Source organism: Balaenoptera borealis, assembly GCF_965194805.1.
Source record: "Balaenoptera borealis genome assembly, chromosome: 20".
In the NCBI taxonomy this organism is placed as follows: domain Eukaryota; kingdom Metazoa; phylum Chordata; class Mammalia; order Artiodactyla; family Balaenopteridae; genus Balaenoptera; species Balaenoptera borealis.
In genome coordinates, this window is record NC_138879.1 from 14699582 (window position 1) to 14711874 (window position 12293).

The following is a 12293-nucleotide window of genomic DNA, read 5'->3' on the forward strand; positions in this document are numbered from 1 at the left end:
AAGAAGGAGGGGTGTTTGGAGTGGCAGAAATAATGCTATATTTTCATCAGATCTTATTTTCCTTTTTCTGGACACCCAGGAAGACAGCAGTCCCAGCCTCCCTTGAAGTTAGGTTAGGGTATGTGACCAATTCCGGCCACTGGTCCATTTAAGAGCCGGCACGACACTCCTGTGCTCTCCGTTCGACTCAGTGATGGGCCATCGTGGAGGCACAAAACGGAAGCCATGTGAATCACAGAGTCACCTGACTCAGAACAGACTTCTCATCAGCAAAACAAGAAACCCTCGCGCTCGGCCATGGAAATGTCTGGGTTCATCACCGCGGCTGAGCTGAGCCCTCCTGACTCAGACAGTAGGTACAGGTCCAGGGAAAAGGCCACTACATACGCCCGGGAAATGTGAGGCCCATGCTGGACTGTCTGCCTTTAGCAGGATCGGAAGCTGGTGCTCTCAGACGACGCAAGGGCGCTGAGAAGAAGGATTCTCTACCTGCTGCTCTGACTTTCCCCACCAACAGCTACCGTGTTTGGCCTTGATGGTTACCTGGAATGGCTTACCTGGATGGTTACCGTGCTGGGGCGACACCTGATGCGATGTAGGCTGAACGCAACTAGGGAAGGTGCGTGGGGCAGGGAATAGCACATCCCCCACTGCCCTCCCTTGGCACAAGCTGCAGGGTTTGTGGTGGTCTTTTCCCAGGGGCTGGGATGGCCAGGTTGGAAGGGAGGGGGTGGAGGGTGAAGATGGAGAGGAGATGCCTTCTCCTCAACACCCAGAACAATTTTAGGGGGAGCGAAGGGGGGACAAAGGGTCAGAAGGTGGGTAACTTACACTCGGCCCCCCGAAGTGTGGAGTTGAGGTCTGACCTCCATTCTGGGAGGCTCAGAAGCCCACCTTCTTTCTCTCGTGCTGCAGAGGGAAGAAACAGGAAAAACACAATAAAACCGCAATGCTGAAAAACACAATAAAACCACAGCTGTTGCTTAGCAAAGCTGCTCTTCCCCTTGCAGCCTGTGAGCTGTGGTTTGTCACTCCAGGTGGCTGGTGGCTGTCACGGGGGCTGGGAGGGCAGGCAGAGAGTGGAGAAAGTGTTGGTTGAAAACGAAGCCCTCTTATGTTGGATTTGCTGTAACCAGATTGACAAAGCCCAGTGCCGTTTTCCATTTGTTGATTTTTGTTCCCCTTGGAAATTTTCCTTACCTTATTTTCCAAGTTTTCTGTGACACTTTTGTTAGTTTCAACAATCCTTTTTTTTTTTTTTTTTTTAATGGCCCCGCAGATTGCGGGATCTTCGTTCCCTGACCAGGGATTGAACCCAGGGCCACAGCAGTGAAAGCACCGAGTCCTAACCACTGGACCGCCAGGGAAATCCCTCAGCCATCTTTTTTTTTTTAATAAGATTTTTTATCTATTTATTTATTTATTTATTTTTGGCTGCGTTGGGTCTTTGTTGCTGCGTGCGGGCTTTCTCTAGTTGCGGCGAGCGGGGGCTACTCTTCGTTGCAGTGCGAGGGCTTCTCATTGCGGTGGCTTCTCTTGTTGCAGAGCATGGGGTCTAGGCACATGGGCTTCAGTAGTTGTGGTACGCAGGCTCAGTAGTTGTGGCTCGTGGGCTCTAGAGTGCGGGCTCAGTAGTTGTGGTGTGCGGGCTCAGTAGTTGTGGCGTGCGGGCTTAGGTGCTCTGCGGCATGTGGGATCTTCCCCGACCAGGGCTCGAACCCGTGTCCCCTGCATTGGCAGGCGGATTCTTAACCACTGCGCCACCAGGGAAGTCCCTCAGCAATCATTTTTAATCTCCAAGGGTTCTTGATCCCTGTCCCTTTCTTACGGGGAAATTAGTATGTGAGGAAAACAAATAGACTTTTTTAGAAAGTGTTTTTCAGTTCCCTGTATTATCTCTGTATCCTTTGAGATCATTTTTGTTTATCTTGATCTTTCCCAAGTTGCAGATTTTCTTAAATGTCTGGTGATCCTTGATAGGTTACACACACTTAAAAATGAGGCCATGAAAAGGTGATTGAGGCCCCATGTTGGTGGGTAGAGCTTGTCAACTGATGAGCTCTGTTTTTAGGTAACCATATGGGAACCCTTAAATGCCAGCTTGCAGAGGTCTTTGCTCTGGGGTTCTTAAGTGTCTTTGGAGAAGAATCTTCTGATCGTTGGCCTTGGGATTGGCTACTGCTGTTTGCCCCTCTACATCAGGCGTAGGGAGGAAGGGTCAAATGTTCTATGAACCAACTTCTAGTTAAATCCAGTTCCCACATGTCACTCCCAACCTCCACCCTCCTTCCCTGAGTCTCCAAGTTGAAGCTTCTCTCTGGTTCCGCTGGGTAAATCTGCCCTCCTTAGCTACATCTCACTCATGCATAACTGTAGGTGGAGGCAACCTTGGCTAGAGCTGCAGCCTGCAGAGGAAACCTTGTCTGTTTGGGGATGGGGGATACCGTGTGGGCACAGCAGGTGCAAAGAGGGGACACTGGGGGCGTGGATGGGAGAGTGGTTGGCCTTGGGGTCCAGACTGATGGAGGGAGACAGGGATGCGGTCAGAGAAGATTCTGGAGATGAAGAATATGGAGGCAAGCAGTATTGCATGGTGACAAAGTAAGATGTGACTGAAGGGGTGGGTGGTAGGATGGAGGTAAAGACTTGTAGTTGAGGAATGGAGCAGATGTTGGTGCTCAGGTGGGCCTTCTGGTAGACACAGTGGTTGCCCAGGGTGACAGCAGGAGTCAGGGGTGGAGGAGGTGGGGGGAAGCAGGAAGAGCCAAAGTCCTCCATGAACCCCAGGTAGGAGGAGGAACGGCTATGAACTCCAGGTAGGGGAAATGGCCTTGAGATGCAGAGCTGGCACATGAGGGAGGGCTCGTTTCCAGAACGCTGAAGCCATGAGGGGTCAGCCAGTAACCAATGCCCGCCCAGCCCCGAGATACGAGGAATGGGGGAAGAGACATCCTCACAGGGGGGCCCGGCTCCAGTCAGGGCAAGAAAACAAAGGGAGGGTCTGTGCAGGGGTGAGGGATGTGGGCAAATTTCTCTCCAGCAAAACACGTTTCAGGGGGCAAACGGGGAGACTTTGAGGGAAGGGGAGCACTGATCTGGAAATGGGTGAAAGCTCAGGAGCTGGTGGGAACCCAGCAGCTTATACCACAGGCTGAGGAGGCCCAGGACTCTGCAGGTGGGTGGATTAACTCGCCCTCCGGTTCTGATTGGATCATTATGGGAAGTGGCTCAGAAGCGCCAGGAGGTTGCTGGGCCCTTTACTTCATCAGTGACTGAAGCCCTTTTATTTACAAGAGGAACTGAGGAGGTTCTCTGTTGTTGTGACAGAACCTGATTGTGGCTGGGTGGCCTCATTACAGCTGCAGAGCTTGCCCAGAGCTGGGGGAAAGGGAGGCCAGGTTTAAGCCCCTGAACTAGCCCAACAAGGTCCCATTGCTGCCACTGGGCCCAGACCCTGTGGCTGTCACCTCTGACCCTGGACATATACTCTAATGGTTAAAAAACATAAACACCTGGTAATATCTAATTGATTTTTTTAACTAAAAATTTTTTTATTGAAGTATAGTTGATTTACAATATCTTTTTTGTTTCAGGTGTACATCACAGTGATTCAGTTTTATATATATATGTATATATTTGTAATACATATTTATGTATATATATACATATATATATTCTTTTTCAGATTCTTTTCCCTAATAGGTTATTACAAAATATTGACTATAGTTCCCTGTGCTCTAATTGATTTTTAAAAAGTGATCTTTGACTATACTCAAATATTTCTTTTTTTTTTTTTTTTTAAAGAATTTATTTATTTATGACTGTGTTGAGTCTTCGTTTCTGTGCGAGGGCTTTCTCTAGTTGCGGCAAGTGGGGACCACTCTTCATCGCGGTGCGCGGGCCTCTCACCATCGCGGCCTCTCTTGTTGCGGAGCACAGGCACCAGACGCGCAGGCTCAGTAATTGTGGCTCACGGGCCCAGTTGCTCCGTGGCATGTGGGATCTTCCCAGACCAGGGCTCGAACCCGTGTCCCCTGCATTGGCAGGCAGATTCTCAACCACTGCGCCACCAGGGAAGCCCTCAAATATTTCTTAAGCTAATCCTCAGTCCCCAAAAGAAAACAGCCTCACGGTAAAAAAAACAAGAGTATGTCTCTTGGATTTTTACCTTTGCTCTCTAACAAGCCAAGGAGCTGTCTTTGGCGTATTTCCTAAGGAAAGGGTTCAGTTTCCCATCTGAGTTCCTAGTAAAGCATCTCAGTTTATTCTCACCCTTGTAGTTAAGGTTAAAGGAAGAAAAGGGCAGCTGGCTACCCTGACATCCCTGCTTTCCAGAGAGAAGGTTCTCTCCCTTCTATGAGAGACCCTCTCAGGCTTGCCCTCTCTCAGCTCTTTGGCTGTTTGGTGTTTATGGGTAAACTTGCTGCATCTATATAGATCACCCCCTTTAAAAATATTCTCTCAGGATCCCAGCTCATTTCAGACCTCCTTGTGATTGTAGACGAATATCACCTACAGCTGACCTAATGGTCAGACATTTTAGACTGGGTGGCAGGACACTTGCTCACTGTGGGCACTAGATGGCGTCATGCGCAGTCACTGTTCCTCCTGGGACCCCAGCATCTTAGTTCAGCAGGTCACCTTCCACGGCTACTGGTTCCTCCTCCCCACTCTGCAGGGTAGCTCCCCATGAGAGGGGGCTGGGGTCCAAAAAGAAGACCAGAGGGCCTGGCTTTATAAACAACTCAAGTCCTTCATGAGCCAGTAGGTTTCTAAGTAATACATATTCACAAACTTTTCTCACTCGAGGACTAAACATAACCTGTATAACATAACATCATATGTCGGGCCCCTCCCTGTATGGGGGTGGTCTTGGGGTCTGACACTCTGTAGACCCATGCAGTAGTCAAGCCACGTACTAGGCTGTCCTTGAGCATAGCCTATAAGGACAGAGAAAAGTACATGTCCAGGCACCAGCTGTAACAACCACCACAATCTTGGTTGAGTGCTCACCATGTGCCAGGCTCTGACTCAATGTTTTGTAAATCATTATAAAAGCCTTTGAAGGGGGCTGTGAGGTGGGCGAGAGGGCCTTAGAGCTTGGTTGTGAGATCCCAATGGCCTGGACTTGAATCTCTTGCTGCTGCATGCCTACTCAATTACCATGCATAGTATGCGTACATAATAAGCACGACCCCATTTTACAGATGAGCAAACTGAAGCTCAGCTAAGTTAAGCAACTTGCCCAAGGTCACACAGCCAGCAATGGGCTGAGCAGAGATTCATGCACAGTTCCTTGCAACTCCACTCTGCTAGACTGACCCCGCAATCTCCGTCATTCAGTCTACAGGCCAGTGAGCCTACAGCCTGCTCTAGGAAGCACTAGCCTTCCATGGCCCTGGCCAGCATGTCTACTCCAAATCTCTGGTTTCTACTTGTAGTTGTGATTACCTTGACTTTATTTAAATTGAGAACACCTTTTCATTCTTACAAACACAGTGTGGTCCCAGGGCCAGAACCATCAGCATCACCTGGGAACTTGTTAGGGATGCAAATTCTCAAGCCTCACCCCGATGAAAAGCTCTGGGGCTGGGGCCCTCCAGTGATGCTGATATAAGCTAAAGTTTGAGAACATTTGCTGTGAAACATGCCTCTCATAAAACCAAGCCACTAGCTTAAGTCTAACTAGCATTTATTGTACCTGTTCTTGGTGGTTCAAAGGGGAAGGCACCAGAAACTTAGCAGAGAAGGGAAGGATATAAACAGACGTGAAAAGTGATTTGCTCAGAAGCCACAAAATGGGTAGAGGAGGAGAGGGGAGTTGAGGAGGGGGTACTGGCCCAAATGATGCATCAGAACTGTCTGTGTAGCTTTTTTTTTTGCTACACCACGCAGCATGTGGGATCTCAGTTCCCCGACCAGGGATCGAACCCGCACCCCCTGCATTGGAAGCGCAGAGTCTTAACCACTGGACCACCAGGGAAGTCCCTGTATAGCTTTTAAAGCGGGCACACGGGGTTATAGTTGGACGGTTCTGGGGTGGACCCAGCAGCTGCACTGTGAAAAGCTGCATAGGTGGTTCTGCTCTGCTGTCAAGAATGGGAACCCTGCCCTAGTGGGAAGAGCTTTGGGGGCTTCAATCAGGCTTCGGCATCCAGGGGGAGCATAACACTTTGTAACATGAAAGACAACGCCCTCCCTTCTGAAGATGGACCGCCCCCCCCCTTAGTGTTTCCCTCCCGCACACTGACTGTCGGGGGTTTGCGGGTGTCTGCTGCCCCTCGTGCGCCCTCTGTGCCCTCTGCCCTCTAACCCCTGTCATCCCCAATACCAGACCGGCCCACACCTCCGTGCCGGCCCCTGGGCTCCTGTGTGAGTTCTCACCCAGCTATCTGCTCTTCCACCCTGAGTGCTGGTTCTCAGCGCTGTGCACATTGGAATCACCTGGAGAGCTTAAAAAACCAACATATACACATACATACGTATACATATGTACATCTATACACACGCAATGTGTAACTCTTGCAATGTACAATATTTGAGACATACTAAAAATTATTTATCTGAAATTTTTAATTTAACTGGGTGCCCTGTATTTTAGGAGAGTCAGAAATAGTGATGGTGACGGGGTCTAGAGCCCTTGGACAGGGGACTGGTCAGTGAGATCCACTGGGAGTCCAGGCTCAAGCCCACTTCCTGGGCCCTTTCCTTCTTTGTGCCCCCATCTCCAAAGGCAGGATGTGCTTAGCCAGCAGGGAGGTCTCACGGGCCTCCTCCCCACCCCCTGCTCCAGGTTATTACAGACCCAGCTCTGATTAGTGGTTATGGGACCTGATGCCAAGTGAGCTGCTGGGGGGCTCTGTTGGGGCTCCTGCCACGTGGCCTCAAGCACCCACAGTCTCTTTCCAGGCGGTTCCCTCTTTACTCCCCTGGACCGAGGAGTGCCCAAGTGCAGCGAGATGCTATCTCTGACAAAACAAAGTCTGAGATTGGGATTGACATATATACACTAATATGTATAGAATAGATAACTAATAAAAAAATGGAGATAAAATTTAAATAATGGCTTAGCATTTCAGCTCTGAGAATAAAAAATATTTATAACAAGTTCTAATAAAATGTATTCATTTCTTTATTAAAAAAACCAAAGTCTGAATTGTGAAGGAGCAGTGAGTCAGGCACAGCAATCTGCGGTGAACTACGTACACACTTGTATTCATATTTTCCTCATTGCTCTGCAGTTTGGCTTTCAACAACTAAGAATTAGAAAAGCTGTTGTCAAAATGCCATATTAACTTCCTAGAACTTAAACCACAATATGGTGGAGATGTTTCTCTAACCGGTGTCTTATCACTCACCCTCTTGTTGTGAAGAACCAGCACCAAATTAAGCCACTGGTGCCAGGGCCAGTCCAGGCAATGTGCGGTTTTGTTCTGGAACATTCCTTTGTTGACTGATGGGGTTCATTGTCATGACTCATGGTCTCTTACTCTGGACTCTGCAGAAACCAGCTAAAATTGGCATAAGCAAAAAAAGGCGAAAGGATTGGCCTGTGGAAACCAACCTGCAGGAATGGACCTCAGGAATGGCTGGAACCAGTAACTGGGACACCATCAGAAAATTTTCATCTCTACTCTGTGCATTTTGACCTCCTCACCTCCTGCAAACCCACCTCCCCCCGTGAATGTAAGGCACAGCCTTAGGCAGTGTCTGTCCTCCAACCTCTGCAACCAGGAGGAAAAGGCTCTCTTTCCCCAACTTGTTTAAAACAAAACAAAACAAAATCAAGGGAAGACCTGAAGGTTGGGTACCATGATGCCAACCTTGGAAATCATTTGACCAGGAAGGTGGGATGAAGTAGGAAGACAGAAGTGCCCGAGAAAACCTGTCAAAAAAAGAGAAAGGAGAGCTTCCCCTTAAAAAAAGATAAGTCCAGACATAACTCCTGGGGAAAAGATGAATGAGACACGCACCCTAATTTGTGTCTACGACAGATGCTATCAAAACTGTAAAGTCACAAGGGCCCCTCAAAGTCTTGCTGTGACGTCCCCACCCAACGTTCTATGTTGGCTTTGTTTGACCAGCAGTATGACAGGAATATTTCAAAAGAACTTCTATGAAGAAATCAAGGCACAAACGTACCAAGAGGGATCGCTTCAAAGCCAGCAGACCTTCAGCGTTCGTGGCCTTGACTGTCCTGTTGGTCCCTGACATGATCTAATTTGTGTTTTCGCTGAGCCGGGAGTTTCAGTGGTAGTTATGAGGGGCGGAGCTGTGGGAGCAAAACCTCTGCTTGTGGGTGAGCCCAGCACCCACCTCTGCTCCCAGCTTTGATACTTTTTGCCTATTGGTACAAAGCTACTCTGCCAGGGTAGGTTTTTTAAATTGCTAGGCGAGGCGGCCGATGTGAAAAGATCTGAGAATACGATAGTTCTTAGTTGTTAAGAAGGTGTTTTTGGTGGCAGGTCACGTCAAATACAAGGAAGACCCAGATCTGTGATGTTGACAAGCCTCCTGCAGAGGTTCAGAGGGCAACTCATCCTGGAACTGTCTCATCAAAGGCTCCCAGGAGTGCAGAAACTGCACATCAGAAGAGAGACTGGAGAGGGACTTCCCTGGTGGTTCAGTGATTAGGACTCAGCACTTTCACTGCTGTGGCCCAGTTCAATCCCTGGTCAGGGAACTAAGATCCAGCAAGCCAAAAGAAAAAAACAAAAAAATTAAACGTAGAACAACCATATGATCCAGCAATTCCAATTCTGGGTATTTGCCTCAAAGAGTTTGAGTTGCCTCAAAGCAGGGACTCAAAGACATGTTTGTACACCCATGATCACAGCAGAATTATTCACAAGAGCCAAAAGGAGGAAGCATCCCACGTGTCTATTGACTGATAAGCGGATAAACAAAATGGGGTGTATTCATACAAGGTGGTGTTATTCAGCCTTAAAAAGGAAGGAAATTTTTTTTCATAAATTAATTTATTTATTTTTGGCTGCATTGGGTCTTCGTTGCTGCGCGCGGGCTTTCTCTAGTTGCAGAGAGCAGGGCAGGGGCCTACTCTTCGTTGCGGTGCGTGGGCTTCTCATCGTGGTGGCTTCTCTTGTTGCGGAGCACGGGCTCTAGGCACACAGGCTTCAGTAGTTGTGGCTCGCAGGCTCTAGAGCGCAGGCTCAGTAGTTGTGGTGCACGGGCTTAGTTGCTCCACGGCATGTGGGATCCTCCCGGACCAGGGCTCGAACCCGTGTCCCGTGCACTGGCAGGCAGATTCTCAACCACTGCGCCACCAGGGAAGCCCCCAGGAAGGAAATTCTAACACATGCTATGACATGGATGAGCCTTGAGGACGTCATGCCCAGTGAAACAAGCCAGTCACAAAAAGACAAATACTGTGTGATTCCACTCATGTGAGGTCCCTAGAGCAGTCCAGCTGAGAAACAGAAAGTAGAACGGTGGCTGCCAGGGGCTGGGGGGAGGGGGAGTCAGTGTTGAAAAGAGAGGGGTTTCAGTTTGGGATGATGGTGAGGGATGGCGGTTCTGGAGAGGGGTGGTGGTGGTGATAGTTGCACAGCAGTGTGAATGGACTTAATGCCACAGAGCTGGACACTAAAGATGGTTAAAACGGTCAGTTTTACAGGGTGTATATTTTAACAGAGTTTAAAACAAGAGGTAATGGACTGAAAGTGAGGTTAGTCTGAAGTCGCAGCTGGGACAGGAAGCACGTGACTCCTGAGAGGGGAGTTTGGGCCAAAGCCTGATTATACTTGCTGAACGGGTGGCAGCCCTGCCACAAGCGGCATCTGGAAGCTGGACCCCTGGCCACCCTCCTTCCCCATCGCAGCCACGCCCTTTAGCAGATGACAGGTAAGTTCACGTTCCTTGCTCCTCCTCGCTTCCCTCGTGGCAGAGTGGAAAGGGCTTGGGATGGACTGTCAATCAAGACTTGAGTTCTTGTCCTTTCCCCTCCCTGGGCCTCCCCACCCCTCCCCGGCCTCCCTCAAGCCCAGGGGCTGGAGATGCACAGAGTTCCCTGCGGCCAGACGGTCCCTGCTCTGCGGAGCTCACGTCTGCGTCTCTCTGGGTCCACCGGCCTATTGTTTTCGCGGTTGTTTCCTGTTTTTGTCCTTTCTCTTCCCTCCCCTGCTCTGTCAACCACACAACCAACTTAGAGGTATGGGGCTGCCTCCCTGCATGGGGCACGTGGGCCCAGGCCATCCAGGAAGTTTCCTTCTAGTTTGCTAAGAGCTTTTATCATGAAAGATGTTGAATATCATCATTTTTTTTTTCTAGATCTGTTAAGATGATCATAGTTTTTTTTCTTCTTAAATCTTTTAATGTAAGTTTTTAGTTTGGGCTCCTTCAAAAACAGAGCCTGGAACAAGGACTTCAGTTCGGGTAGATTATTTGAGAGGTGATGCCAGGAAGCAGGGAGTGAAGGAGCAAAGAGTCTGAAACAGGGAAGGAGAAAAAGCCAATTAACGATGCACAATTGCTGTTGCAGCTGTAGGCAAAGGAAGTTCAAGTCTGTGGGGACCTCTGATAAGTCTACAGGATGCTGCCCAGAATTGCCTTCCCCAAAAGAAGGAGACTGGGGCATGTAGCCACCAGCTCCTGTTTCATCTTAGGGATGAAAGGGTTTCATCTTAGAGAACTTAACTCTCCTATGCTTCTGGGAAACACTAGCAGGGAGATAAGTGACTCCTAAAGCCATTGAAGAAGACCCTGAGGCAAAAAGCAAAAAGCAACATGATGTAAGCTTGAGGTGAGACACTGGAGCATAAGGTGAGTCTAAGCTTGCAGGAAATTAGGCGCTGTAAATACAGTGGATGTCAGAGGAGGGCAGAAGTAATGTGACATAGAGCACCAACGTTTACTATTACCAACAATAATAAATGACATTTGTAGGTTTCTCTTTTGTTGTTAGACCACCTTTGCATAGCTGAGATGAGCCCAGCTTGGATATGTCTAGTATTTTTAATATACTGCTAGATTTGGTTTGTTTGTGTTTTTCTTACTGTTGCATTTATATTCATGAGTGAGACTGGCTTCTCATTTTCCTTTTTCATCCTATTCTTGTCTCATTTTGGTGTTAAGGTTACACTGGCCTCATAGAAAGAGTTAGAGTGTATTCCTGTGATTTCCATTCTCAGAAAGAGTGTTTATAAAATTAGAATTATCTCTACTTAAACTTCTGGAACACTATCTAGACTTGATATTTCCTTTGTGGGAAGATTTCAAATTATGGATTTAATTTTTTTTTAGTTTGTTTTTAATATTCTACATATGAATGAAATCATATGGTATTTGTCTTTTTCCATCTGACTTATTTCACTTAGCATAATACCCTCAAGGTCCATCCATGTTGTCACAAATGGCAAGATTTCATCTTTTTTTAAAAAAAATATTTATTTATTTATTTGGCTGCATTGGGTCTTAGTTGCGGCACGCGTTGCGGCACGTGGGATCTTTCGTTGCGGCTTGTGGGCTCTTCTTTGTGGTGTGCGGGCTTCTCTCTAGCTGTGGCATGGATTTAATTTCTTTAATAGTTGTAGAACCATTCAGGCTTTTTATTTCTTCTTAAATCAAGTTAGGTAATTTCTATTTTTCTAAGATTTGGTCTACTTTGTTTCATATTTCTTGACATAAATGATTTATAGTCTTTTCAATTTTTTAATTTTTAACTTTATTGAAGTATAGTTGATTTATAATGTTGTATTAATAAAATTTTCAATTATGGTAAAATACACATAACATAAAATTCACCATTTAACCCGTTTTAAATGTTTTAAAGTTGGTTGTGTTACATTTACGCTGTTTTGCAACAAATCTCGAAAACTTTTTATCTTGCAAAACTGAAACTCTATACCCATTAAACAAACAACTCACCATTTCCCCCTGCCCCCAGGCCCTGGCAACCACTGTTCTACTTTCTGTTTCTATGAATTTGTATAGTCTTCTTCTTTTTTGAATTATAAGATACATTATTTTAATTTTTTAAATTGAACTATAATGTACAATATTATGTAAGCTTCAGGTGTTCTACGTAGTGGTTTGGCATTTGCATACATTATGAAATAATCACCACGATAAGTCTATTAATCATCTGTCCCCATATGGAGTTATTACAATATTATTGGCCATATTCCTTATGCTGTGTGTTATATCCCTGTGGCTCGTTTTATAACTGGAGTTTTGTACCTCTTAATCCCATTCACCTATTTTGTACCCCTCTCCACCCCTTTCTCTCTGGTGACCACCCATTTGTTCTCTGTATCTATGAGCCTGTTTTTTGTTTG

The 12293-nt window shown here is 47.1% G+C and overlaps 1 protein-coding gene across 2 annotated transcripts in view; it reads left to right on the forward strand.

The window, feature by feature from the left end:
- Positions 1-12293, forward strand: part of ICAM2 (intercellular adhesion molecule 2) — a 23132-nt gene continuing 10839 nt past the window's right edge. The window contains exon 1 of one of the 2 annotated variants that reach the window (XM_082373733.1): positions 1-619. In XM_082373733.1, coding sequence (XP_082229859.1) covers positions 562-619 — 58 coding nt within the window. In that variant the 5' untranslated portion in view covers positions 1-561. Of the gene's footprint in view, positions 620-9749; positions 9862-12293 lie in introns of those variants that run through there. The other variant, XM_082373734.1, reaches the window with a different exon arrangement.